Source organism: Ochotona curzoniae, unplaced genomic scaffold (genome assembly GCF_017591425.1).
Source record: "Ochotona curzoniae isolate NIBS_2020 unplaced genomic scaffold, NIBS_Ocur_1.0 contig_291, whole genome shotgun sequence".
Lineage (NCBI taxonomy): Eukaryota > Metazoa > Chordata > Mammalia > Lagomorpha > Ochotonidae > Ochotona > Ochotona curzoniae.
Window position 1 is genome coordinate 10081428 of NW_024465649.1, and position 25943 is coordinate 10107370.

The window sequence follows — 25943 nt, forward strand, 5'->3', positions numbered from 1 at the left end:
TCTGCCTCCCAACTCACTCATCAACAAACTGTGCCTTGGCCAATTCACAAAAGACTGTGTGCTGCAATGGTCTTCATAGTTACTGTCCTTGGCTTTTACTCTCTGCCTCCTGTTTCATCAAGACTTAAGCATTCACTCATGCTCTTGGCTGCTCCCTTTCAGACTTCCTTATACAGGAAACCAGGTAGTTTTTGGAGACACAGATTGGCAACAATTCTGTCAGCGAAAAAGGGATTTTTAAAAAGGTGCCAATCCAGGACAGATTTCCTACCAGTGAACATCTGGCATGAAGCTGACTTTTTCCTTCTGGTTATTATATTAGAGCATGCCATATCTGTTAACTGACTTAATCCTTAATATGACCTGTGTGGAAATTCTCAAAAATAATTTCGCTTTGTAGGGAAAGCCGTGATGAATGTCAGCAGCACTTTGATTAAAGGCTTGTCGGACCCCAGATCCATGCTCTCATGTCCTCTATTTAGAACTACATTCCCAAGAAGAAAATAATAACCGTTCATTATCTCATGTAGAAACTAGCGGTGGTGGCTAGAGATTTGCGTTGAGTCTTGGAGACATTGGTATGGGTAGCTTGCTCCAAACTCAGATGATTTTAAGATTTTCATATTCAGGGACCAGCATGATAGCGTAGCAGTTAAAAGTCTTGTCTTGCACGCACCAGGATCCCATATGGGTGCCGGTTCTAATCCTGCCAGCCCCGCTTCTCATCCAGCTCCCTGTTTGTGGCCTGGGAAAGCAATCTAGGATGGCCCAAAGCCTTGGGACTCTGCACACACGTGGGAGACCTGAAAGAAGCTCTGGGATCCTGGCTTCGGACTGACTTAGTTCTGGCTGTTGCAGCCACTTGGGAAGTGAATCATTGGACAGATCTTCCTCTCTGTCTCTACTCCTCTCTGTGTATCTGCCTTTCCAATATAAATGAATAAAATCTTTTTTTAAGATTTATTTTATTTTTGTCACAAAGTATACAGAGAGGAGTAGAGACAGAGAGGAAGATCTTGGGTCCGATGATTCACTCCTCAAGCTACTGCAACTGCCAGTGCTGTGCTGATCTGAAGCTAGGAGCCAGGAACTTCCTCCAGGTCTCCCACCAGGGTGCAGGGTCACAAGGCTTTGGGCTGTCCTCGACTGCTTTCCCAGGCCACAAGCAGGGAGCATGATGGGAAGTGGGGCTGGCAGGATTAGAACCAGCGCCCATATGGGATCCTGACACATTCAAGGTGAGGACTTTAGCTGCTAGGCCACAGTGCCAGGCCCCCCAAAAAATCTTAAAAAAAAAAAAGTAAAGTAAAAAAAAAGATTTTCATATTCAAACTACCAACAGTTCATCACGTTGTCATTCTTGCTGTAGGCCAGAGGTTCTGATGTTCTGGGGATACAAGGAACCTTGGGTCCAAACTTCTCAACAATTTCTTAGACAAATGAATTTCTCTAAAAGCCACTTCTGATAAGTAATTATTCATACTCCTCCCTCACCCCATACATTTCACAGTGTGTGTTTTTGAATGTCATTCCTCATCAAACCAAAATCTCTTGGCTAATAAGCTCCCTTTGATAGTCCTACAATTTAATCTCAATGCCACACAAAGCAAGATTTCGAGTTTCCAATATTTAAAGATCTTCCTTCTAAAGCATACATTTGAGTTTAACTCTCTTTGGTTGCTTTGTCAATGTGTAATGAGGAGTGGCAACGTCCTAAACCAAGCTTCTGGCACATCGTAAAAGAACGTTGTTCTAGCCTCTTTAGTTCTGTTCACCCAGCCTTTTAATGGGGGCATCTGCATCATGCTGTTGATGTGCACTGAGGGAAGTGGGCCTGAGTGCCTGGTTTATTTATACACAGAAATAAAACCTCATGACTCTCACTCCACCTACTCTGTACTTTTGGAGTTTTGCTTCATTAATTCATATGTCAAAGCTTAGCTTCTTTACATTTTTCCTCAATATAGTAGCCAACCAAAGCCAATGTATGCATTGATTTGACAATCCATGTGTTTTCTGTCACTCCATGTATCATATAACTAGTTTTGTAGCCTTAGAACATTTTAACCTTAGTAATTAGGAAGGTATGTATATTTCTAAAACTCAAAGGAAACTTAATGAAAAAGAGAAGATCCATAATTATTCAAGGTGAATTAGTGAAATAGCTAGAAATCGCATGTAGGTCACAGAGCGTCTTCATTTTTAAGAAATAGTTTAAACCCTTGTTTCTTCACTAACATCATCAACATCTAAGCAACCTTGTTTTTAGCCATAACTCTTTATGCTATAGTGACAACGTCTTATCTCTTGTGTTGGGTTGGATTCTGTTCCTCATGGAGATATGCTCATATCCTAGCCCCCATCTCCTTATCGATCTGAAAATTGGGTCTGTAAAGATGAAGATGCATTAAGTTTAAGTTATACCAGACTAGGACAGGCCCTAATCCAATTACTTGTGTTCTTAGCACAAGAGAGACAGAGACACAAAGGAATGGATGACATGTATAGAGGAAGGTAGAGACTGGAGCGATACATTAACAAGCCTAAGAATGCCCAGGGTGTTTAGACACCACCAGGGCTAGGAGAGGGGCTCAGGGTTACTTTCTTTCTCATAGTCCACAGAAGAAATGAACATAGACAATACACTTGGGCTTCAAGATTCCATACAATAAGTTTCTGAGTTTTCAGCCACCTAGTTTATAAAAAACCAGTTTATAACCAAGAAACAGATATTATTATCTAAATACTCTTTCTCACATCCAAATAGGGTCTTCATAGGGAGCAAAGCCAAAGAATGTTCAACATGATAGTCAGGTCAATGATAGAACTCAAGAGTGTGGGTAAATGTAAGTGCCAAGAAAGTAGGTCCTGAACACCCAAAGTTCCTTTCTGTTCTGACTTCTTTGAGCTACCACTGGCTGGAATAAAGTGGGGAGCCCTGGGCCTTACCTTTTTGCTCCGTTTGCTCACAGGCATAGCCCTTGCGGCCATTGCTGCACTGACACCTGCAGCTGGTGCCCTCAAGAATGGGCTCCCCATTGTTGAAGCAGGGCCCACAGCGGCAGGCATTGAATTCCATCAGGTACTGGTCTAAGGCCCGGCGCAGGTTCTGGCGCTTGGCTTCCATGCGTCCCAGGTTTGTGTGCTGCAGAACTTCATAGATGGGCTGCATCTGAAGGCATAAAAATAACACAGGGTCCCTCCCTGAGCTCTGTCCTCCCACCCAGAATCCACAAACTGAAAACCAGGCTTCTGACTCACCCGCTACATGTCAGGTGAAGAGGCAAATGCTGAAGTCTATTCTAGGGCTCAGTGCGGTAGCCTAGCAGCTAAAGTTCTCACCTCACACATGCCAGGATCCCATATGGGTTTTGGTTCTAATATCGGTGGCCCTGCTTCCCATTCAGCTCCCTGCTTGTGGTCTGGGAAAGCAGTCAAGAACAGCCCAAAGCTTTGTGACTCTGCATCCACCCAGGAGACCTGGTAGAAGCTCTGGGCTCCTGGCTTCGGATTGGTTCAGCTTCAGCCATTGTGGCCACTTGAAGAATGAATCATCGGACAGAAGATCTTCCTCTCTGTCTCCTCTGACTTTGCAATAAAAATAAGTAAATCTTTTTTTTTTTTTTTAGAAAAAAAGTCTATTCTATTATCATAGACCCTTGCTTCTGCCCCTTGGCATCATTTTGCTTCACCTTAGTTAGCTTTTTGTTGGAGAGAGCTGCCACATGCATTGATGAAGGCTTAGCAACATTCCTGGTCTCTCTGCATAAACTATAATAAACCACTCACCAACATTACAAAAAAAAAAAAAAAAGATTGCCAAGGTACATTTTGTCCACAATATGCATTATTGCCTCGAACTGACAAGTACATATGTTGATATAGTAGGAAGCATATTCAATTTGGAGGAAGAAAACCTAGCTTCCAGTCCTAGCTCTACTAATTCCAGCTCTTCATGGTCTTAGACACACAACACCCTGAGCTTTGCTGTCCATATAGTGGGAATGACCACCTACCCTCTGGCTTTGCTGTGAGCAGCAAAGGAGATGATGCATAATCAAATCTGCCACATCAGAAAGCGCTTCTGGAAGCTTGTAGACAATGGAACTCAGAGGTCTATTTTGGTATTAACATTTTTAAATTATGTGCAGAGGAGGGGTCTTCCAAAATGTCATGGAAAATATAGATTCTGAAAATGTCATGCAGGGTCCCAGTACGGTGGCCTGATGGCTAAAGTCCTCACTTGACACATGCTAGGATACCATCAGGGTACCAATTCTAATCCTGGCAGCACTGCTTCCCATTTAGCTCACTCTGCCCTGAGAAAGCAGTTGAGGATAGCCTTTGAACCCTGCACCAACATGGGAGACCCAGAAGAAGCTCCTGGCTTTGGATCGGCTCAGCTCTGGCCGTTGCGCTCACTTGGGGAGTGAATCAGAGGATGGAAGATCTTCCTCTCTGTCTCTCCTCTTCTCTTTATATATGACTGCCCCCAAAATAAATAAGTTCTTTTTAAAAAAATCATAAAAAGCTATGAAAAGATTCTGCATGTTTTGTTGTTTTATTGGTCTTTTTTGGTATCACAACGCATTTATCTTTTAATTCTATTTTTACATGAATTTTTAGAAGTCCCTTCTTTGTAAAAGCTAAATGAATACCTCTCACTGACTAGCTACGGCCAAAGTTTCTGAGCGACCCCTTCAGCCTGGACTTCTTGACATGAAACATGGGGCCAGAACTTACTTCTTATCAGGCTCTAAGTAATAAACGTAAGATACCTCTGTGAAAGAGAACAGTAACATAAAGCAAAGCATCATGTTAACTAGTTGAATGTGAAGGTAATAATACAAAAACCTGTTCTTTTTCTTCAAATTGCATGCACATTTTGCTATCATCTCCACGGTTGCAACTTTGTATAGTTTAAGGGAATCCTAAATGAAAACTTGTCTCCAGGTCTCTATTTTTACAGAAAAAAAGCTTAAGGCCTTAGAGGAGGAAATGAGATGCCAAGGACATTGGCCAAGCCACAAAGGACTGAATCATACTGAGGCACTCTCAACTTCTTTGGAAACCAAGCTAACAGAGTGCATTTGTCTGTGTTCCTGGAAATGTGTACAGAACAACCTGTGGCAAACAGACATTGGCCTATGGTCAGGGCTGTGGCTGAGGTCATCACCCAAGTGGTGTCAGCACTCATCAGGACCCCAGCCAAGGTTAGAAGCTGATTTACTGGAAGCTCAGGGATTTGGGACACCCTGTGTCCCCAAGGATGATGTGTAGTTCCAATAAAGGCCAGGATCCTTGAACAACTTCCCTTCTCACTCTTCTCCTTCTCAGGTCCTGCAGAAGAAAGAAAAAGGAAGTGCTCCCCGAGGAGGGCTCGTGAAACCTACGCTAGAGGACACAAGTGGAGAAAAAGCTTCTTAGATGTCAGAGCTTGTGAGAACCTTCACAATTTTGTCTCCATTTTACAGAGCAGAAAGCAGATTCAGAGAAGGAAAGAAATGCAATGTGACAATGCAATTTAAGAGAACACATTGCATATGTTGATGCATCACATAACACATTGTAGCAACATAACACAACATAGCAGGGTAACATGAAATGTAACTTACTTTACTGTCCACCTGGCTAAGGGTATATGTTGGTTGCATAGAGGAGTGTTGCCTGTGGATGTTATAGACATTGGTCACAATAAGAGGTTATGGCGGAATTTTGTTTAAAGTTTTGGCTGGAAGAGAAGAGAAGAGAAGTAGAAGAACAAGGGAAGGAAGGAAGAAAAAATAGAGATAAAGAAGGAAAGAAGAAAGAAAAAAGGAAGAAGAAGAGAAAAAACAGAAAAGAAGAAGAAGAGAAGGAGCAAAGAAGAGAAAAAAAGAAAAGAAAAAAAAGAAAAAAGAAAAGAAAGGAAGAAAGGAAAGAAAAGAAAAAAGGAGGGGGAGGAAGGAAAGAGAAAAAGAAATAAAAAAGAGAAGAAAGGAAAAGAAAAGAGAAGAAGAAAAGAAAAAGAAAGAAGAGAAGAAGAAAGATAAAGAAGAAAGAAAAGAAGAGAAGGAAGTAAGAAAGAAGAGAAGAGAAGAAGAAAAAGAAAAAGAAAAAATAGAGAAGGAAAGGGGCAAAAGGAAAAAAAGACAAAAAAAAAAAAAAACGAGGGGGGAGAAGAAGAGATAAAAAAGGAAAGAATTAAGAAAAGAAAAAAAAAAAGAAGAAAAAAAGAAAAAAGAAAGAGAAGAAGAGAAGAAGGGGGGGGGGAAAGAAGAAGAGAGCGAAGAGAAGAGAAGGCAGGTTTTTTTTCGGAAAAGGAAAAGAGAAGAGACGAGGAAGAAGAGTAGAAGAGAAAGAGAAGGAAGCGAAGGAGAAGAGAATTTACAAAAGAAGCACCGAACGAGCCGAGCAGACAGGGAGAAGAAAGAGAAGAGAAGATAACATGACCAAAGGGACACAACGAGAAGAAAGTAAGGAAAAAAGAGAAAAGAGAAAGAGAAGGAAAAAGAATAGAAGAGAGAAAAAAAAGAAAAAAGTAGAAAACATCCGAAGAAAAAAGAAAAGAAAAAAAAAAAAAGAAAAAAGAAAAAGAAGAGAAGAGAGAAGAGAAAAGAAATAAAAGAGAAGAAAAGAAGCGAAGAGCAGAGAAGAAAGAAGAGAAGAGGAAGATAAAGAAGAGGAAAAAAAGAAAAAAAAAGAAAGAAGTAAAAAAGAAGAAAAGAAGACGAGAAGTTAAAAAGAAGAGAGAAGTGAAGAGAAAAAGGAAAAAAGAAAGAGAAAGAATAAAGAGAAAGACAATAAAAAAAGAGAAGCACACGCACGAAACAGAAGATAAAAGAAACAGCAAGGCACGCGAATCAACGCAAGAAACAGCAAACCCGAGCAGACGGTGAAACGAAATGAGAAGAGAAAGAGAAGAGAAGAGGAAGAGAGCGAAGAGAAGATAGCGACGAGAATACCACGAGACGCAGAGAAGCGAAGAGGAGAGAAGAGCCGCGAAGAGGCGCGCCGCGCAGGACGCGAATCGACAGGAAGAGCAAGAGCGACCGCCCGCACCAAGAAACCAGACCCCCAAACCAAGCCTACCTCTCCCCTCCTCCCCCTCTCTCCCTCCTTCCTCTCCTCTCCTCTCCTCTCCTCTCCTCCCTCTCCTTCCTCTCCTCTCCTCTCACTCTCTCCTCCCCTCCCCATCCTCTCCTCCCTCTCCCCTCCACCCCCTCTCCTACCTCCTCTACTCTCCCTCCTCTCTCCTCCCCTCCCTACCCCTCCTCTCCTCTCTCTCCCCTCCACCCACTCTCCTCCCCTCCTCTCCTCTCCTCTCCTGCCTCTCCTCTCTCCTCCCCTACCCTCCCCATCCTCTCCTCTCCTCTCCCCTCCAACCCCCTCTCCTCCCTCCTCTCCTCTCCTCTCTCTTGCCTATCCTCTCCTCTCCTCTCTCTCCTCTCTCTATTCCTCCCATCCCTACCCCTCCTCTCCTCTCCCTCCACCCCTTCTCATCATCCTCTCCTCTCCTCTCTCTTCTTCCTCTCTCTCACCTTCCCCTTCCCCTCCTCTCCTCTTCCTCTCCTCCTACCACCCCCTCTCCTCCCTCCCTCCTTCCTCTCCCTCTCCCTCCCTTCTCTTCCTTTCTCCTCTCCCCCCTCCCCTCACCTCCCCCTTCCCTTCTCCTCTCCTCTCCCCTCCTCTCCCCTCCTCTCCTCTCTTCTCCCCTCCACTCCTCTCCTCTCCTTTCCTCTCCCCTCCCCTCTCCCCTCCCCTCCCCTCCCCCCACTCCTCTCTCTTCCTCTGCCTTCTTCTCTTCTCTTCTCTTCTCTTCTCTTCATATTTCTCTTCTCTTCTCTTCTCTTCTCTTTTCTTCTTTTCTCTCCTTTCCCCTCTCTCCCTTCCCCTCTGCTCCTCTCCCCTTCCCTCCCTTCCCCTTCCTTTCTCTTTTCCCCTCTCCTTCCCTCCCCTTCTCTTCCCTCATCCTTTCCTCTCTTTTCCTCATCCTTTCTCTTTATTTCTCTCTGCCCTTCTGACTCCCCACCTTTGATTCTTCTTGCATTCACAGCTTCCTTAAAGTACTTCTTAAATCACATTATTTCTCTGCTCTTTTATTTGTTATTCATTTTTAAATATTTATTTATTTTTATTTGAAAGGCAGATTTTACAGAGAGAGAAGGAGAAACAAAAATAGAGGTCATTACTCCATTGGTTCACTCCCTAAATGGCCATAATGATTTGAGCTAAACTGATCTGAAACCAGAGGCCAGGAGCTTACTCTGGGTCTCTCACATGTGTGCAGGGACCCAAGTCATCCTCTGTTGCTTTCTCAGGTCATAACAGGGAGCTGGATGGAAAATGGAGCAGCTGGGACACAAACTGGTGTCTATAGGGGATACCAGCACGTGCAGACAGGATTAGCTTGCTATGCCACTGAGCTGGCACCTGTTTCCCTACTGTATCTTCTGATAGTGGCTTAGTGCAAAGTTTTGGTGGGCAGCCTCTGCTCCTCAGCTGTGGAGATGGTGGTTGTTCATGTCTGTGAGACACTAGCTCAAATCGGACTGCCATTTCTCAGTTTTTAGATCTTGAGCTGAATCTCTGTGAACTGAATCTCTGTGAACTGATTTCTGTTAGGCACTCTTGCCTCTCTGTAACTTAATAACACATCGTCCTCATGATCAGAGAGGGATGTACTTCGGCCAAGGTCAAACATTGGAAAAGCATCTGGACCATGATACAAGCTCTCTCCCCAATCCCCAGAAAGCCTAACCTCTACTCCCCAAAGGCTATCTTAGTCTTCTCCAACTCATGAAACTCGAGTTTCCCTTGACAATGTTGCTCAAGCAAAGACAAAGTTCACCTCTTGCCTTTGAAAGTTTATATATTACTCCTGATATCAATTTTACAGTTTTGCCAAATCACTAATAGCGTGATGATAGCAATTTTCAGACCCTATGTGAATTATGGGTGCGTGAAAATGATGCCTTACTTGCTGGAGAAGGAATGAAATCAAGGTCAATCCTTCTGACCTCATTCTTCATAGAAAGCATGATGTTCAAATAGATTTTTAGTTTAACTGTTAGTATATGTTTCAAGTGGAGCAGTGTGCCCAAATCAAGAATTGAAAATATTTTCAGAAAAGTGGGCAAAGTTAGGGCTACAATGTGAAAAAGTCTAAAATGCAACCTTTAAAAATTATATACTGCCCTGCACATTGACAATAGTTTGACAATTGCTAGAAAAAAGAAATATTTCTTTTGCAATTGGCCTTATTTTTTTTGTGAGATTTGGAATGTAAAGCAAATTTTCTCAACTTCTCAGTGCTGTCAATACATAGGACCAGGTGTGTCTTTGTTTTCTATACTTTGTAAGATGTTTAGCAGTATCCTGGGTTCCACCCTTGGGAAGATAGTAGCAATTCCTTTATCCTGATATAGATTGAGACAGTGAACATCTCTGAACATTGCCAAATATTCCATGGGGAGCAAAATCACCCAGTGGTTGAGAATCACATCTTTAAGAGAGGAGCTAGGATAAAACAAAACTCAGATACAAACAACAAAGGTCCGAGATTCAGGCAGTACCCTATAGGAGCTCTGTGGCCTTACAAACATCCATGTGCTGTCTCAGACCCTTAGTGACCTGATCTCCTCAGTGAGCAAAAGCATCCCCAGCCAGCAATTTATGCCAATGATGAGATAAGATCATTTGAAATAGAGACTATAAAGTGCACCCACGGTCCAAGTCCAACTCACAGCAAATTGTTGTGTGAACATTGAGTTAAGAAGGATTTTTACATTTTTGAAGAGAAGGGGCAGGAAAGGAGGTGAGGCAATAATACAAGAAGAGATGCAAGTGGAGGAGAGAGAAGAGATGTGGGAGGACACTCCGTATGAGCCTGAGGCTGTGTGCGAGCCACAAAGTCTAGAATATTTACTACTGGGTTTTCTAAAGAAAAGTGTGCCAGGTGTAATTTTTAAACTCATCTGTGTATAAACTACTATCAGCTTAACATGGCTGAACCCTGAAGAATTTCTGGGATCAGCCATGCAAGCCAAGGTACTGACCAGATATAAGTTTTTAACCCTAGCTCCCCTAAGGTTTAGGTCTGAAGTCCTGCACTCCCCCTAGTCAGGCTGGAGCAAGGTCATCAGGTCAGTGTGCCGTTACATTTAATCTTGTTCTTTGATGGGCTCATAATAAGAAATATGAAATGATCTGGTCCACTTCACTTTCATTCCTCATGGACGTGGAGTTTCTTCAACTGCGAAAAGACTTACCTCAAAATCGATAACAGCAGGATTATACTTTAATGACCTCCCCCAGAATCTGTATGTGATAGTGCTGCTGTTTTGTGCCAAGCCTCCGCCCCAGCCAGAACTGCCACCTTGCACCCGGAAAATGATGTCTTCTACGGCCAGGCTTATATTTTCTGTTTCTGAAATCAGAAGGATAGCCACATTAGCTCATGTCCCAGAAAAGTCCTGTAACTCCTTCATATGCCCACCGAGAGATTTGGATCACAATTAATCTGATCGTCTTAGAGCAGGTTCCCATTCTGCTTCTGCTCTGTCTAGCAGGAGGAGTCAGAAGACAGGACCAGCCCTCTACAGCACAGCAAACACCAAGAGGATAGTACCCCCAACATGGAACATCAGGTATTTATTCAGTGCTTGCTAAGGGCCAAAGAGGTTCAACCAAATATGCAGGGGTACTATGACATATAGGGTTTAGTAGGGATATAAAGTTTAGTAGGCATATCTAACCACAAAGAGACGTGGTTAGATATTCCGTGAGGGGAAGGAAGAATCAGGAAAAAAAGTTTAATTCCTCAAAAAGCGGATATTTATTAGGTAAACAGAGATAGGATGGAAGGAGAGGAAATAATTTAAGTTAAAATTCTGAGGCCTGAGTAACCCAGTACAATGGGAATAACTTGAACCTGTTTATTAACAGTTCATGCTTTGCTCTATAAACTGTTCCATCAGTTCATCATCCCTATATCTTCTGTGTCTTCTACCCAGGGGAAAAAATGTCCAATGTGTGTTTGAAGAAAGAATGAATGAGTGGATGAATCATGAACACTTGTAACACCCTTGTTCAGGAAATGAAACAAGACCTTTTTCGGATAATGTTCTCTAAGCCTTGACTATATAATCATGTCCTGCTTTCCCAGAGGTCTGGTTCCCTCTGACTGAGTTATGATCCCATGAGCCTTCAATCCAACAACCCATTTTCCAGATTCTTTCTACATATTCTTTTCAACCAGTTCTTCCCTGGATCTTTGCTAGTACCTGAAATACAGGAGGATGCCTTTTCAAAGTAAAATATCCATCCATAAATAAAAAAAAAAAACAGGATTATTCTACTAAGTCAATTGGTTGGGGAATGTAACATCCATGCAATTCCATTCTTAAATGGAAATTGGTTGATGAAGGAGAAATAGCTTCCTTGTCCTGATTATGTGTCCAGAGGAAAAGTCTGGTTTCTTTTTGCACGAGATCCATTGCTAAACACTTGCCTTTGTTACCACTTCCAGATCTCTTGCAATCCTTTATTTGTAAACTTCCTCCAATGATCAAAAAGTGTAATCCAACCATGCCGCCAAAGCATTTATTGACATCTTCAGTGGTAATACCTGCAGTAGCAAACAGAAAATACGGTAACATTCCAAAAAGAGTCGATGTGGTACAACCGTAACATGATTATAAAGCTAACTTATTTTACAGTCTAAGAGGTCTGGTTGAAATTTCACTATTCAACCAAATTTCTGTTTCCCTTTTGAATGGTTCCAGCTCTAAAATTTCTGGAAGTGAGAAGAGATATTTTTGGTTTACATCAATTGTTTGAAAGTTTCCATCCCTTACTTTGCTCATTTTCTACTCAGCTTCATTCAGACATGATTCTTTAATCTGTGCCCGTATTTCCCTGTGCCTAGCATAGTACCTGGCCCATTATGAAAACTAGTTACAGTCTTCAGTTTTGTACATGTTGCCTACAAATTGCCTTCATTGCTTCCTTTCCACTATCTTTCCAAAATCTACTCATGCTCCTGTTTGATGGTCACTGGCAGTTTTAAAAATCTTAACAATTCTAGTTTTCTTCAGACACACCAGTGCTCTATGCTTATCCTGCTCACCACAGCCTTTTTGTGGACAGGTCTTCTTTGCATCCAAGAGAGGCCAGAATCCTGCTAGAAAATGGATATACCTATAGTTTTCAGATGAGAAAGTAATTCTCAGAAGAAAGAAATCTATTTTTCCTGATCACACAGCCTATAAATGAAGAGAGCTGGGTTTCTAAATGTAAGTTTGTCTCACAAGACAAGGCTAGATAAACAAACTGAAGTGAAATATTGACCATGCTTATGGAGTTCAACAATCTGTAACTAACACAGTGTTCAGAAAGTTGCGAGCTAATGTTTGCAAATTAAAACCTTAGTTATTTAAACGACAGCCATAAAAGAATTGTTGTTATTATTATCGAATAATACTGGCAGTTACAAAGTAAAAATAATTTAGGCCCATCATCCAACTGAGATAAGGATTAGAGTCAGTATTTTCAAGGAGACACTGAGTACCCAAGTTGACTTTGGCATGTGAAGAATGTGTATTTCATTCTCTCTTGCCTCACCAACATAGTAGCTCCATGTCTGTCATGGTGTAGGAGTTCAGTAAGTATTCAGAATAAATGATACTAGAAAAAAGAAACTAATAAATGAATGGCATGCCAACTTTGATAAGGGCTTATGATGGAAGGTATCTTAAAACTTCGCATCTCAGTTATCGATACCAAGTGTAAGGTATCATGATCCTACTGGATCTTGATTTTACATTAACAGGCAGAGGAGGTTGTCATCTCCAGAGTCCTTTTCAGTTGTACCACTACGTGGCTCTACAGCTGCAAATTCTGAATAATTGCAGTGCAGAGAGCACCTAAGGGAAGTGATGATCTCAGCATTGGCACTCAACACCAAGCAAAAGGGGTTTCTGCCATTTCTAGTCAAGCACTGGTGAATTTTAAAGACTTACTAATTGAGGAGAATTTCACATATTTAATTGTTTTTATTTCTAAAAAAGTGTTTCAATAGAGATAAAGAAAAGTTGACAAAAACAATTCATGGGCAGGAAGCAGTCAGAATAATTATGTAGGTGCATGGTGGCGTGCTACCAGATTCCACCGACAGGACTGGCTGATTAATGGGGGCTGGAGGATGCCTGCAAAGTGATTATGCTCATGAAAGATCTGCTGACAGCCTACCATGTGCTGTTGAGAGAAGAAAATGCTGGTATGATTTGAGCAGTACAACTTGAGTGCAAAGAATTTACTTCTAAGGTTCCCAAAGTAGGATACCAGCCAGTAAGGGAAGATCTGTGGTTTAGGCAGAATTGCAGAAAGTTTTTAAATACTGGGCTGACATTCCTCATTTACAGTTGAATCACCTGAGATTCATGAAGGTTAATCATTTTGCCTAAAGCTACATAACTAAGAAATAGTGAAACCAAGAATCACTTTCAAGTCTCACTTTTAAGCCTGCATTATTTACAATCAATCAGTGATTGCATCAGGTAAGGAGTTTTTCTGAGAAATAAGTTTGCTAACTACCTACTGCATACCTCCCAGAACACATCTTGTGTTGTGTTGCCAATGAGGATAACTTCAGAATAAATCAAGTATGAACTTGATGTGAACCCGAATAAATAAACTCTTGGGAAATTTGTAGGTTTAGGACAATATGTGAAACAAAGCCTAATTTTCATCTTGGGAGGTACTTGCCTAAGTAAACGGGACAGAGATACCACGTCAGAGGCTGTGGGAGATGCCAAATCAGAGCTGTCCAGTGAGTGCCCATGGGAATCCAAGACCAGTCATCTAGCGTGGAGGTATAGGAGGCCAAACCTGGTAACAAACTCCAGGAGTCCAAACTGGTAAAAATCCAGGACACAGAAGCAAAAAGATGAGAGCAAGGAGTAGGGATTGTGGTTGAAGGATTAGAGAAATGTCTAGAACCATTCTGTACAATTTTCCTGTTGGATGTGTAGCATGGGCAATTTGGCCACAACCAAAATATCAGGTAATATTCTGCTGTTATATTCATCACATCATCTCAAGGTATACTTCTTAGATGCAGGTTTATTTTGGGGACTTCAACATAGTGAAGTATGGAATTGATTATTTCCTAAGATAGCTGTGTGTTGAGATAATCCAGAGTACTTATTTAAAACTACAGGTTCTTGCCCCCTCACCATCAATTTCAATTCTCTATTTCTTAGAAAACAGACATCTCTTTACTGCACAAGTGTCCCTAATGATACCCATGTGGTGGATCTGAAGATGATGTTCCAACAGAGAACCTCTAAAGGCTTTTCCATGCCCAGCATCTATCCTGTCCCGCCCCTGATATGCAGCAGTCAGGCTTATCATGTCACCCAAACTAAGAACCAGCAAAAGCCCTAGGTAATTCAGATAAGCAATGAGTTTCCAAAAACCCTCAGAAGGCAGCATGGGTATACACATCATGCACAGTAAAATGAGACTTCACTGAGTGACCTGTCAAATCCTATCTTGAAATCAGAATGCAAAGTATGCAAGCACAGTGAGGAAGAGACACAGCCGGGCAGTAGGACTAGGAGAAATGTAAGTCTGAACTCAGTGGGGCAACAAGGCCAGATGAAAACAGGTACAATGAAGGAAGTAAATACCTCACATTCTGATCCACAGATTAAAAAACCCAGAGGCTGGTTCAAAGTTCCTAAAACCACACTTTGAAAGGGAAATAAGACAAGAGAGTGTTCTTCCCTGGGCATTTTTTAGCCTTTTAAAAAGATGGGAATCTTGTAATACTTGGAATACGGATAAACACAGGGAACATTATGTGCCAGTGAAATATGCCAGTCACAGGACAAAGACTACATGGTTCCACTTACGTGAGAATTCTAAAATAGTCAAACTCATGCAGATAAAGAGCTGCATACTAGTTGCAAGAGGCCAGAGGAGTGGGAAAAGAGTCTATAACCGAAATGAACAGAGTCTCAATTAGGCAAGATGAATGAGCTCAAAAGATCTGCTGTGCAATATTAACCTTAGGGTACACTTAAATCACAAAAGGGGGCTCATTCTGTGCAAGATCTTTTATAGGAATAAAATTTTATCAAGTTTCTCCCACACAGCATGAGAAGGAAGAAATTCAAATGTGCAGACTGGCAGACAGAGTCAATTGGCTAATCCTCCTCGTACAAGCTCTGGGGTCCCTGATGGGCGCAGGTTCATGTCTCAGCTGCTCTACTTCCCATCTAGCTTCCCTGCTTAATGCATGCATGGTAAAGCAATGGAAGATGTCCCACAGCCTTGGGACCCTGCACCTATATGGGAGACCCGGAAAAAGCTACTGGCTCCTGGCTGTGGATTAGCTCAGTTCTGGCTATTGGGCCATTTGGGTTGTGAATCAACAGATGTAAGATATTTGTCTCTGTTTCTCCTTCTCTCTGTACATCTTCCTTTTTGATAATAAAAAAAAATAAATTCAAAGGTGAATCATTTGTGGGAAAGTTCAAGTGGAATTGGGCATTTTACCTGAAGAAGTGAGAGAGCTCTGTTTAATTAGGGGTGGGGAATGTTTTTCTTTCAAGGACCATGTGGTCACACATAACATTATTTGCAGGCCACACAAAGTTATCAACTTAAAAATGAGCATGTTGTAAATTTATTGAACTTTAAGTGCCTCCTGTGGTTGTCTGGGAAGGGCCAGAGCATATTACCTTACAGGACTTTTACTGTCCATGGATTGAGCATTTCCCAATGCTGCTAGTTGAGCAGAACTAAATCAAACTGTCCAGAAGTTCATCTTGAGGAAGATAAGATAGGTTTATTTTGTAGCTGCAGTTTTTTTTTAAAAGATTTATTTTTACTATGTTATTATTGGAAAGGCGGATATACAGAGAGGAGAGACAGAGAGGAAGATCTTCCGTCCCATGATTCACTCCCCAAGTGAGCGCAACGGCCGACACTATGCCAATCCGAAGCCAGGAGCCTCTTCCGGGTCTCCCACACGGGTGCAGGGTCCCAAAGCTTTGGGCTGTCCTCGACTGCTTTCCCGGGCCACAGGCAAGGAGCTGGAAGGAAAGTGGGGCTGCTGGGATAGAACTGGCGCCCATATGGGATCCCGGGCATGCAAGGCAAGGACTTTAACCACTGTGCCACCACGCCGGGCCCTGTAGCTGCAGTTTTAAGAGCTAGGAATTAAGACCAGAAGCTGCAGGAAGGAATTCGATTCAGCATAAGCAGATCACAATGATTCTCAAAGGCCAAAACGGCATGTTGTTTTAGAAGGTAATGAGTTCCCTGTTAGTAGAGGGAGGTTTCAAGCAGAGGATTGCTTGTTTGTTTATCAGGGTTAATAAAGAAGAATTTGAAAGGTAGAACAGATCAGGGGTCTTTTCAGGTCTACTGTAGTGTTGACTTGGTAAAATTTTAAGGACATGCCAGGATGATTTAAAAATATTTGAGACAACTTTGATAAGTTTCTAATGAGGTTTTACTGTTGGGAAGGCATCTGGGAAACAGATTCGAAGGGTGCTCAGCTGCCATAAGCTTCAAGTCAAGTGTGGGGAAGCAGACAAGGAAAAAAGACAATCATACTGTAAAATGAGGATTCTGGCAGAGAGCAGCAGGACCAGTGAAGTATCCTTGCTCAGGATTGGAGTTATAGGACCAGGAGGGATTGGCTGGACAGAGCTTGCAGGGTATTGACAACAAAGAGATTGTGTCAAGAACTTGTGTCCCCAGCAATAAGATTCTGCTCAGAGAGTTCAACATGACCTAAACAAGCAGAAGATATCAGTCGGTCAGGACCCCCAGGAAGTACAAGGAAGCCTCCTGGGTTCCTTCTTGCTCTACTCTCGTCTCTCCCGGAGCTGTTTTTGTATCTGTTTGGCAACCATGGAGCCAAGAGGATGTGTCTTTGCAGCCATGTCTGTGCCTTTCTTTCCATTTGGTCTTGGCTCTGACACAAGTGTGAGAGCAATCCTCACACTTCCAGGGCACTGCGGCACCAATGTGATCCTGAGGCAAAGCCAGGTAGCTTGACTTACAAGATGTCAGAGCACAGCCCATCTGTGTCTTTCTGTGGATTAAAAGCATCAGCTGGAAAACAGCAGGTATAATGCATTATTTATCTCTTTGCAACAAACATGTCATTCAAGCTATTATGATCTATCAGCTGTGTTGCTTTGCTGCATTGCTGCCCCCCAAACACTTCCAAATCAAAAATGGACTCCCAATGAAACTGTTGGACATATCTAGACAAAGGAATGATGGATTGTCTGACATTGTACCAGCAATGTTGGGCACATTTAAATAAAAGACTGATGCAATTATAACTCCATGTAAAGGACTATATTATTGTAACAATATGAGGAAAATCAGTCAGGGGTGGGAATTTGAGGGCAGGGGAATCCCAGACTCTATGGAATTACCATAAAATCCAACATTCAAAATAGAAAGACAGCATCAGAAAAGAGAATTAGTTAGCCTATTTCCCATCATTGCATTAGAAAGATGATTGGTGAATCTGTCTGGCTGGTTGAAAGTGATAGCACATTCACTTGCCCACTTTGTGCTTTCATGTGTCCATGAAAACTCACGCTTCCTCGTGACTATCTGAGAATAGTATTGGTCTCTCTGTGCCTTTGTGTCTGTTGTGCTTCTTGCCTAGATAGGCCTCTTTCATGTTTAAGTTTCTCCCACCCAGCTCCAGACAGCCCAACAGCACAGTATCTGTGTCCATACTAAACTCCTGTGTTTCACTTTAGCATACTATTGATCAGACTTAGGTAACTGTCAACAACTATTTTTATTAGAACACAAACTTCTGAGTGATCACTTTACAAAAATGAGCAGAGTGTAGCATGTGCCAACCCCTTTCCCTCCTCCGATCCTCTGCTGGAGTGCTCAGGAGATATCTTCCAATTCTGAAATTCTTTCTTCTGCTTGCCTCATTCTATTTTGGAGACTCTCCACTGTACTTTTAATTTGCTCTACTGTGTTTTTAATTCCTGATAATCAAGCCTTAATTTGCTTTACTGCTTCCTTAAATTCTTTGAACTCTTGCATAAGCTTCTCATTTTTGATCAGAATCTTTAAAATGTGTCTCATAGATTCTGTAGTGGCTGTGGGAGGCAGAGTCTGCCGTTCACTAGCACTGACTTTGGGTAGGCTGCTTGCACCTTGTGTAACTCATATCCTCAATCATTAAACAGGGACAATAACAGTGTCTAGAGGAAAGTTCTTAAAAGGTGTCTGGTACAATGAAGTGTTGGATAAACCTCAGCTGCTATTATTACATAACTTGACCCAAGTCTTATGACTAACAAGCCCATGTTCAGGAATTAGGTCTTTGAAGTAAGATATGCTATAGCCAACTCACTGGATGTTCCATTTTATCAGTCTAATCTGTGGACAGTCTTTTTTTTTTAAGATTTATTTTATTTTTATTGGAAAGGTGGATATACAGAGAGGAGAGACAGAGAGGAAGATCTTCTGTCCGATGATTCACTCCCCAAGTGAGCGCAACTGGCCGATACTATGCCAATCCGAAGCCAGGAGCCTCTTCTGGGTCTCCCACGCGGGTGCAGGGTCCCCAAACTTTGGGCTGTCCTCGGCTGCTTTCCCGGGCCACAGGCAGGGAGCTGGATGGGAAGCACGGCTGCTGGGATTAGAACCGGCGCCCATATGGGATCCCGGACTTGCAAGGCGAGGACCTTAACCACCGCGCCACCTCGCCGGGCCCAGTGGACAGTCTTTTATCACATGCCGTGAGTAGGAATGGTGGTCCTAAAGGGGGTGCTACCAAACAGCTCAGTCTCTGAATACTCATTTCTACCAAGAAGGTCAGAGAAAAGAAGCTATGCTCCAAATGGGCAATGCTGGAACTGCAGAGTCGTCTTATGTGGAGGGCTTATCTTCAGAGGCCCTGGCTCTTGGCCACCACTTTGGCTGTGACAACAGGCGGCATAGCTGAAGCCTGGGCGCTGCAACGGAGGTCGCTTGAGCTTGAATTCCACCCCTCCCAGTTACTATTTGGTCACATTATTTTATTCTCCATGTGCGGCACTTTTTGCATCTGTCAGGGATTTTAGTAGACTCTTCCTCACAGAGGTGTTGGGGAGATTAAAATGCACTATTTTATACCATGCAAAGTGCTCAGGACTAAGGGGCTCAGAACTAATTATAACGCCCAGATGTGACTATTACTGCTGTTGTCAGAAATGTTCCAAACTGCTTAGAGAAGCTCTTGGCTCCAGATTCTGAATCCAGGAGATTAAAGACTGAGGGAGAGTGAAAAGTTTGTAAGAAGTATGAGGGATCTTCAAAAAATTACAGGGAATGTGCATTATTTTAAAATCACATTAAATTTCATTTTCCTACAGATGTCTTGGCTGACTCTTACATTCTTAGCATTTTGGCAACAATAATGTGTGAGACCATGGGTGAATGGAGAGGGCTGAGGGGTCGTAGAGATTTACTAAGTGCTTTTGATGTGGCAGGGACAGGTTTCTTACAAGGAACTTCATTTAATATGCATACATTATACCACTACAGTGATCAATATTCCCATTGCAGAGACGAGTAAGCTGAGGTAATTTAACCTTATATAGTTCACATCACTTGTGCAAAGTTAAACCATAAGTAAGTGATGAAGCTTGGATAGAGACAAGGTGTGCATCCACACAGACTGAATTCTCTGTGCCACAGTACATTGCCTATGGAGCAGGGGGCTTTAGGTGGCTCTAGAAATAATTTTGATGCATCTCAGTGCTTCTACTTTAAGTATGAAGCTATTTTCAGCGATATTAGAGCAGAAATTCAAAACCTAAACACAATCTGTAGGATGGTGCCCAGATCAGTTCAGTGTGTATGCAGATGTCTTAAGGGAAGTAGGGACAGAGCCAAGACACCAGGAGTCTGTCAGTCAATCAATACCATCCATCACTGTGAAGTCTGGTTGTCATGGTAACTGGAGGATAAAGCCTGGAGCTTGTTAGAATCCAGTGACTGTCTGTTCAGGGTGACTGGTTGGTTAGCGGGCATTGCAAAAAGCTGACTGGGCCCTTCCAGACTGCTTGGCGATGAATAAAAGACCTTTGGCAATGAAGTCCCTGGCTACCTCACCTTATTCCTTGTCCAGTTCAGTGCAGTACCACCCCTGACTCTGCAGAGTTTAAGCAAAGCTCCAGAGAAGGCCCAGCATATGCAAGCTCAGATGCTGACTCACCCAGGCTAAAGAGACTTAGTGTCAGTTGTGGGCCAATCTTAGCCTGTTGGCAACAGTCTGAGACATTTAGCTAACAGAATACATGCTGAAAACAAGCAGTTCAAAATAACGTGACCCCCGGAGCTAAGTCACAAATACATCAATGCATGTGAACAGACTTCTAACCCAAGCCTGGGAATGGAAAAACTGCCTAGAAGAGCCTACCCAGGCCAGAGACATAAGGATGAATAAGCATTAGCCAAGTGAAGGTGGGAGGTGCAGGTAGAAGGAACAGTACATTTTAGCCCCCAGGAAGAAGTATTTTAAGTCTAGGGGACAGCACTAGCTTGGAACAGTGCAATGCAATGTTGAGAAATGTGGTTGGGTGTCTGAGCAGGGACAGAGCAGGATCCCTGAATCACCTTTTTCAGCAACTGGAATCCTCTTGCTTTCACTATTCATTTTAGTAGGACCCCTGGAGCAAATCATCTTTTCTGGGGCTTCTCAGAAGCTGCTGTTGGCTTTTCTTCCTGGTCCCTACTGTCATCACTCTTCCTGGCCTAATGGAGTCACAGGATTGCTCCGCTTTATGCACTGGCCACACTGACAGAATCCGGCCTTTGGGCAAACCAGGACTCTAATAACCCATTTGCTGCTTCATGCAGTCCCATGCAATTCCATCTGCTTGGACAGCCCCAACTCCCTTCTCCACCAAGAAAACTCCTACTTGTTCTAATTTTGCAAGTTTAGGTTTAAATATTGTTGGAGTCCTCAAAATGGGAGGGGCAGATAAATTAAGTCACTTTACTCATTGCTTTGTGCTTCTATTATATCCCTACTTGTCTTCATTCAAGCATTTATTATGTAATATTTTCTTAGCTGCTAACTGAGCACACATTTTTTCCAGGGAATGAGTCTGTGTTTCATTCCTGTATTTCCAGAAATCATGAGTCTTCAATGTGGATTTCCTGATGGATAAAAAAAGATGTACAAATAGATGGATAAATAAAGGATAGATTATTACATCTTATTTTGGGTAACAAAGGAAAATGTTATTCTCAGAACTGTCCTGAAAAGAACTTTAAAGAAAATAACCACCACTGCCTTCACATATAAATGTGATGGAAAGTATAGGAAATGTGAAGGATTCTGTTGGCCTGCCCAACTTAACCCAATTACTCTGAATTACATGGTTTAATCATCTGGATCTCCCCTGTCTCCTTCTAGTAAAGGAAAAGTAAATACACCCCAAGACCCCCTTTCCCCCACCTTTCAACTCTGACAGGCATGAAGAATTGATCAGAGAACTTCCTCATTGTGCCTGTACTTGATGTTACAATCCTTAACTCATGAAGCTGGTTGTATTTGCAGGTAAGGTCATCTGCCATCCTGGATTATACATATAATATAATAGGGTTGAACTCTCTTAGAGACATCAGCCAGTGCACCATGCTTTATCTTGTCCCAGGGCTGAACATAAGCATTAATGCAAGCAATAATGAGCTCATCAGTTTAATCATTAACAGTTCTCCCAGTTTTCCTCATCAATGGGTCAAATTGACACAACATTGCATTTAGGAGTAAATATGAAAAATAATTGTCCTAGGACAGGAATTTAAAACACTGTTTATGATATCTGCATCTCAGAGTGCCGGGCCTGAGTTCAAGTGCCAGCTCTACTCCCCCTTTCAGCTTCTTACTAATGAGTACCCTGGGAGGAGTCAGATGCCTCAGACGCTGGGGTTCCTGCTCCCCACACGAGAGGCCAGAACTGGCCCCTGGCTCCTGGCTCTTGGCTTTACCCTGCCTCAGTCTTAGCTGCAGATGGCATCTGAAGAGAAGGACAGAAAATGTAATCTAGTAGTTAAATTGCCTAAGACCAGCCATGAAAATGCCTGTGTTCAGTTTCTAGCTCTGGTTCCTGACTCCATGTTTATATCAATTACTGACCCTGGGAGTTAGCAGGTGATGGCTCAAGTCTTTCAATTACTGGCACTACATGGCACAGCTACGGAAAGTGAATTTGCTCTATGGAGAAACAAATGTCACGAAGTGCTTTGCCCCTTTTACAGATGCCTACTGGTAATTTTGCTTTTCTGCCAAATAATGACTCATCCCAGTCTGGGTTCAGCTCTGGCCATTGCAGGATTTGGGAAACCAGCAGATGGGCAGGTATGTGTGTGTGTGTGTGTGTGTGTGTGTGTGTGTGTGTGTGTGTGTGTGTGTGTTGTGTGTTGTGTGTAAAAACACATCTTTAAAATTTTACAATAACATAATTAGTTCATTGATTTTTAAAGCCTGATTTAGGCCTATCACATTACTCAATCAGTTTTTTCCCTAAAAAGGAAAATAAGTGAAATAAAATATCGAGGTGTACAACCCTCAGAATTAGAAAATCAGGTTTCATAGCCTGCTCTGCCTTTAAGAAGCTGTGCCATGTTGGATGTGCCGAGACTTGGTTGTCCCCATCTGTGAAATGCCACAGAATACCACTCAACTAGCTGTGGAATCCCAACGTAGCTGTTGATGAGGGCAAGAATGCTGCATGGCACCAAGCTGGCAGCCAGTACTGTGTGTCCTTCATTTCCATCAGGGTGAGCCCTCCTACAAGGTGGCCTGGCAGATGACTTAGGTTGATTTTTCCATAAGGGTTCATTTACACATCCACTTGAATGCCAGAGACTTAGCCAAACATTCTACTGGTTGTTACTATAAGGGTGTTTTGGGATCAGATTAACCTACAAGTTGTTAGACTGTATAGCACAGACAGCCTCCTGAATACAGGTGTCCTGTCCCCTCAGTTGAAGGCCTGCATGTAAATAAAGACCAGCACTTCCCTAGGCAAGAGAAGTTTCTGCCTGACTTGACTTTGAGACATTGGTTTTCTCTGCCTTTGCACTTCAACATCAGCTCTTCCTGGTCCTCACAAAGGGAATTCCTTGCTTGCTTTCCCCTTGCTCAGAGCTCCAGACTCAGACTAAAACTAAACCAACAACTCTATTTGGGGAACACTTGGTTGACTATAAGTTTTGGGGCTTGTCAGACTGTAACTGGACCAATTCCTTATAATCAATTATCTTATGATTATATGTATTTTATAGAAACATAGATATCCCATTGCTTTTGTTTCTCTAGAGAGTTCTAAATAATACACTTTAGTAGTTAAATGCATCTAGCACACACTGAGTAAAGACCATGCTTTTACTATTTTTGGACTACCCCTAAAGGTAAGAAACACATTTCATGTCACAATGCAGTCCCCACATATCCAGCTAAGTTTCCTGGCTTTGTACATTGCATTCTTGTATTTTCCATCCTGCTACACTACATTTTATTTTATTAAATTCTAGTCATGACACACTAAGCTCCTTCGACAATCTGTCAATGAGCTGTGGTGGTCAGTTTTGGAGAACACCAGATGTAGATGAGCTTGCAGTCGTATAGCTTGTTGGTTAACGTTACAAGGTTCTGAGTTCGACCTTTGACACCATTGGTTAATAGCTACGTGACTTTGGGAAAGTAATTTAACCTTGCTGAGCTTGGGTCTTCACTCATGTACTGCAGACTGCAGTATCCTTTGGACAGACCTCTCCTGATTAAATGAGGTGGTATGTACAGAGTTCTCAGCACAGTGTTTCCACATACTCAATGTTCAGTAACTGTTGGCTGCTTTACCATCACTGCTGACATCTAGGCCTTTGACAGATATCAGAATGAATGACAGACTGCAGAAAGGCTTTAATACTTGGAAGATACACAAAATCTGAAGCATAAGACTTAGTTCAATGCTGAGTCACGTTGAGCCATTTACTTAAGCTTTTTGGATCACAGCTTTCTTTATATAAAATTAGGTAAAATAATATAATCCATCATAAAGCTATTGTGAAGATCAATTTGAACCCTGGATGTGAATGCATTATATTTTACAAATATTAGGGGTTATTGTGTGTAAATACACTTTATTAAAATCAAATATTTCGGTTGATCTAGCTACAGTGAGTAGCTAGAAAATAAATTGCTAGATCACTTTGGGTGGTAAGCAATTCGGTTGTCCACAGAGTAAATCTTCCTGGACTATAATCAGATGATGAAGGCAAAACTGAAATCTTGGTGCTACCTATGAGTCCCCTGATGGGGATCATATATTAATTATGTTGGTATGAGAACATTATTCCCTCTGGTATGTGTGCTTAATAAATGTTTGTTGAAAGAGAGACTAAAGGAATGAATGAAAAAAGGAAGTCAGGGGTGAGTGAGGAAAGGAACACAGAACTTTAATTGACATCCACCTTAGTGAGGTTTTGAATTTTGCTACTGGGGCTTTTCCACATCCTGTGTTAGGTGTCAGGCCAGCTTGTCCAGACTGGAAAGGGATGATCAATGACAGGTAGGTTGTAGAGCACCCTTGCTGGAAGGGCCTTTTCCCAGGGTCACCGTTATCTGGCATCCATCAGGGGAGGGGATGATGGAGAGCAGGCACTGAGTTGGGCAGAGTTGTTAACACTTTGAAAGATAGTGATGAGAATTTGAAGTGACCTTGATAAATGAGAAGAGTGGTCCCTCCAAAACTGGATGAAGTTCTGGAGACAGAAACGAATGATTTTGATCAAAGAAATGGGCAGGTGCGGGAGGAAGCATGATTGCTTAGGCTCTAAGTCCAGCACAACCATCAGCAACTGCAGGCTGGACATAATGATAATGATTTCCCTTCCATTTGAACAATGCCTTAGAACTGACTGACTGCTGAACCCTGCGAGATAGGTCCCTTAGTAACCCCACTTTACCGATGAGAGGAGTTAACTTTGTAGCGTTAATAGCCAGAATGTTGGAAATCAACATGCCATAGAATTTCATTCTTAAAATATGGTCTCAGAGACTGTGGGCCCTATCTTGGATTATTAGTTCATGAAGAGGGAAAAATGCCTGCCTAGAGAAAGTGAATTTGCTCAACAGAGAAACAACTGTCACAAAGCGACTTTCCTTTTTTGCAGATGCCTACTGGCAATTTTGCTTTTCCACCCAAGGATGACACAGCACAGAACCCTTACCAGTGCCAAGGGGATGTCAATGCCATGTTTTTGGACTTCAGGTCCTCTGGAAAGTGAACCTTTGTTCTTTATGAATTTTCCAGTTGCAATAGTTGGTATAACAGAAAACAGATACAGAGAAACAGCAACATCATAGGACAATATTATACATCACTTTTGAACGTTTACTCTAGGTCAAGGCAGTAAGTCACAGAAAATGTGCATTATATTCTAATCCCATTTTCCCTCAATATTTGAGTACCATGTGCCATGGTAGTCCGTTTTTGAAGAAGCAAAGAGGGCCAGCGATGTGGTGTATTGGTTAAACTGCTGTCTGCATCACTGGGATCCCATATGAGTACCTGTTCAAGTCCCTGATGCTCCGTTTCCTGTCTAGTTCCATGTTAATGCACCTGGGAAAGCAACAGAGGATGGCTCAAGGGCGTGGGCCCTTGCATCCACATAAGTCTGGAAGTCCTGGTTCCTGGCTTTGGCCTTGGCCAATGCCAACCATTTGGGGAGTGGACCAGTAGATGGAAGATCTCTCTATATATCCCCTCCCCCTCTCTGTAAATCTGCATTTCAAACAAATTAAATATTTAAAAATAAGAAACTGGGGCATGGAGAGGTCACTTGGCAGATAACTAGCGGAGATGAAACTTGAATCAGGCCATCTGATTCGAAACTCTTTTAGT

At 42.3% G+C, this 25943-nt stretch overlaps 1 protein-coding gene across 1 annotated transcript in view; it reads right to left on the minus strand.

The window, feature by feature from the left end:
• Positions 1–25943, minus strand: part of C8A (complement C8 alpha chain) — a 64240-nt gene that overhangs the window by 2501 nt on the left and 35796 nt on the right. Inside the window, exons 8-10 of the mRNA XM_040978653.1 lie at positions 11492–11608; positions 10251–10408; positions 2950–3172 (exon numbers count right to left, since the gene is read on the minus strand). Of these exons, the coding sequence (XP_040834587.1) occupies positions 2950–3172; positions 10251–10408; positions 11492–11608 (498 nt within the window). The remainder of the gene's footprint in view (positions 1–2949; positions 3173–10250; positions 10409–11491; positions 11609–25943) is intronic.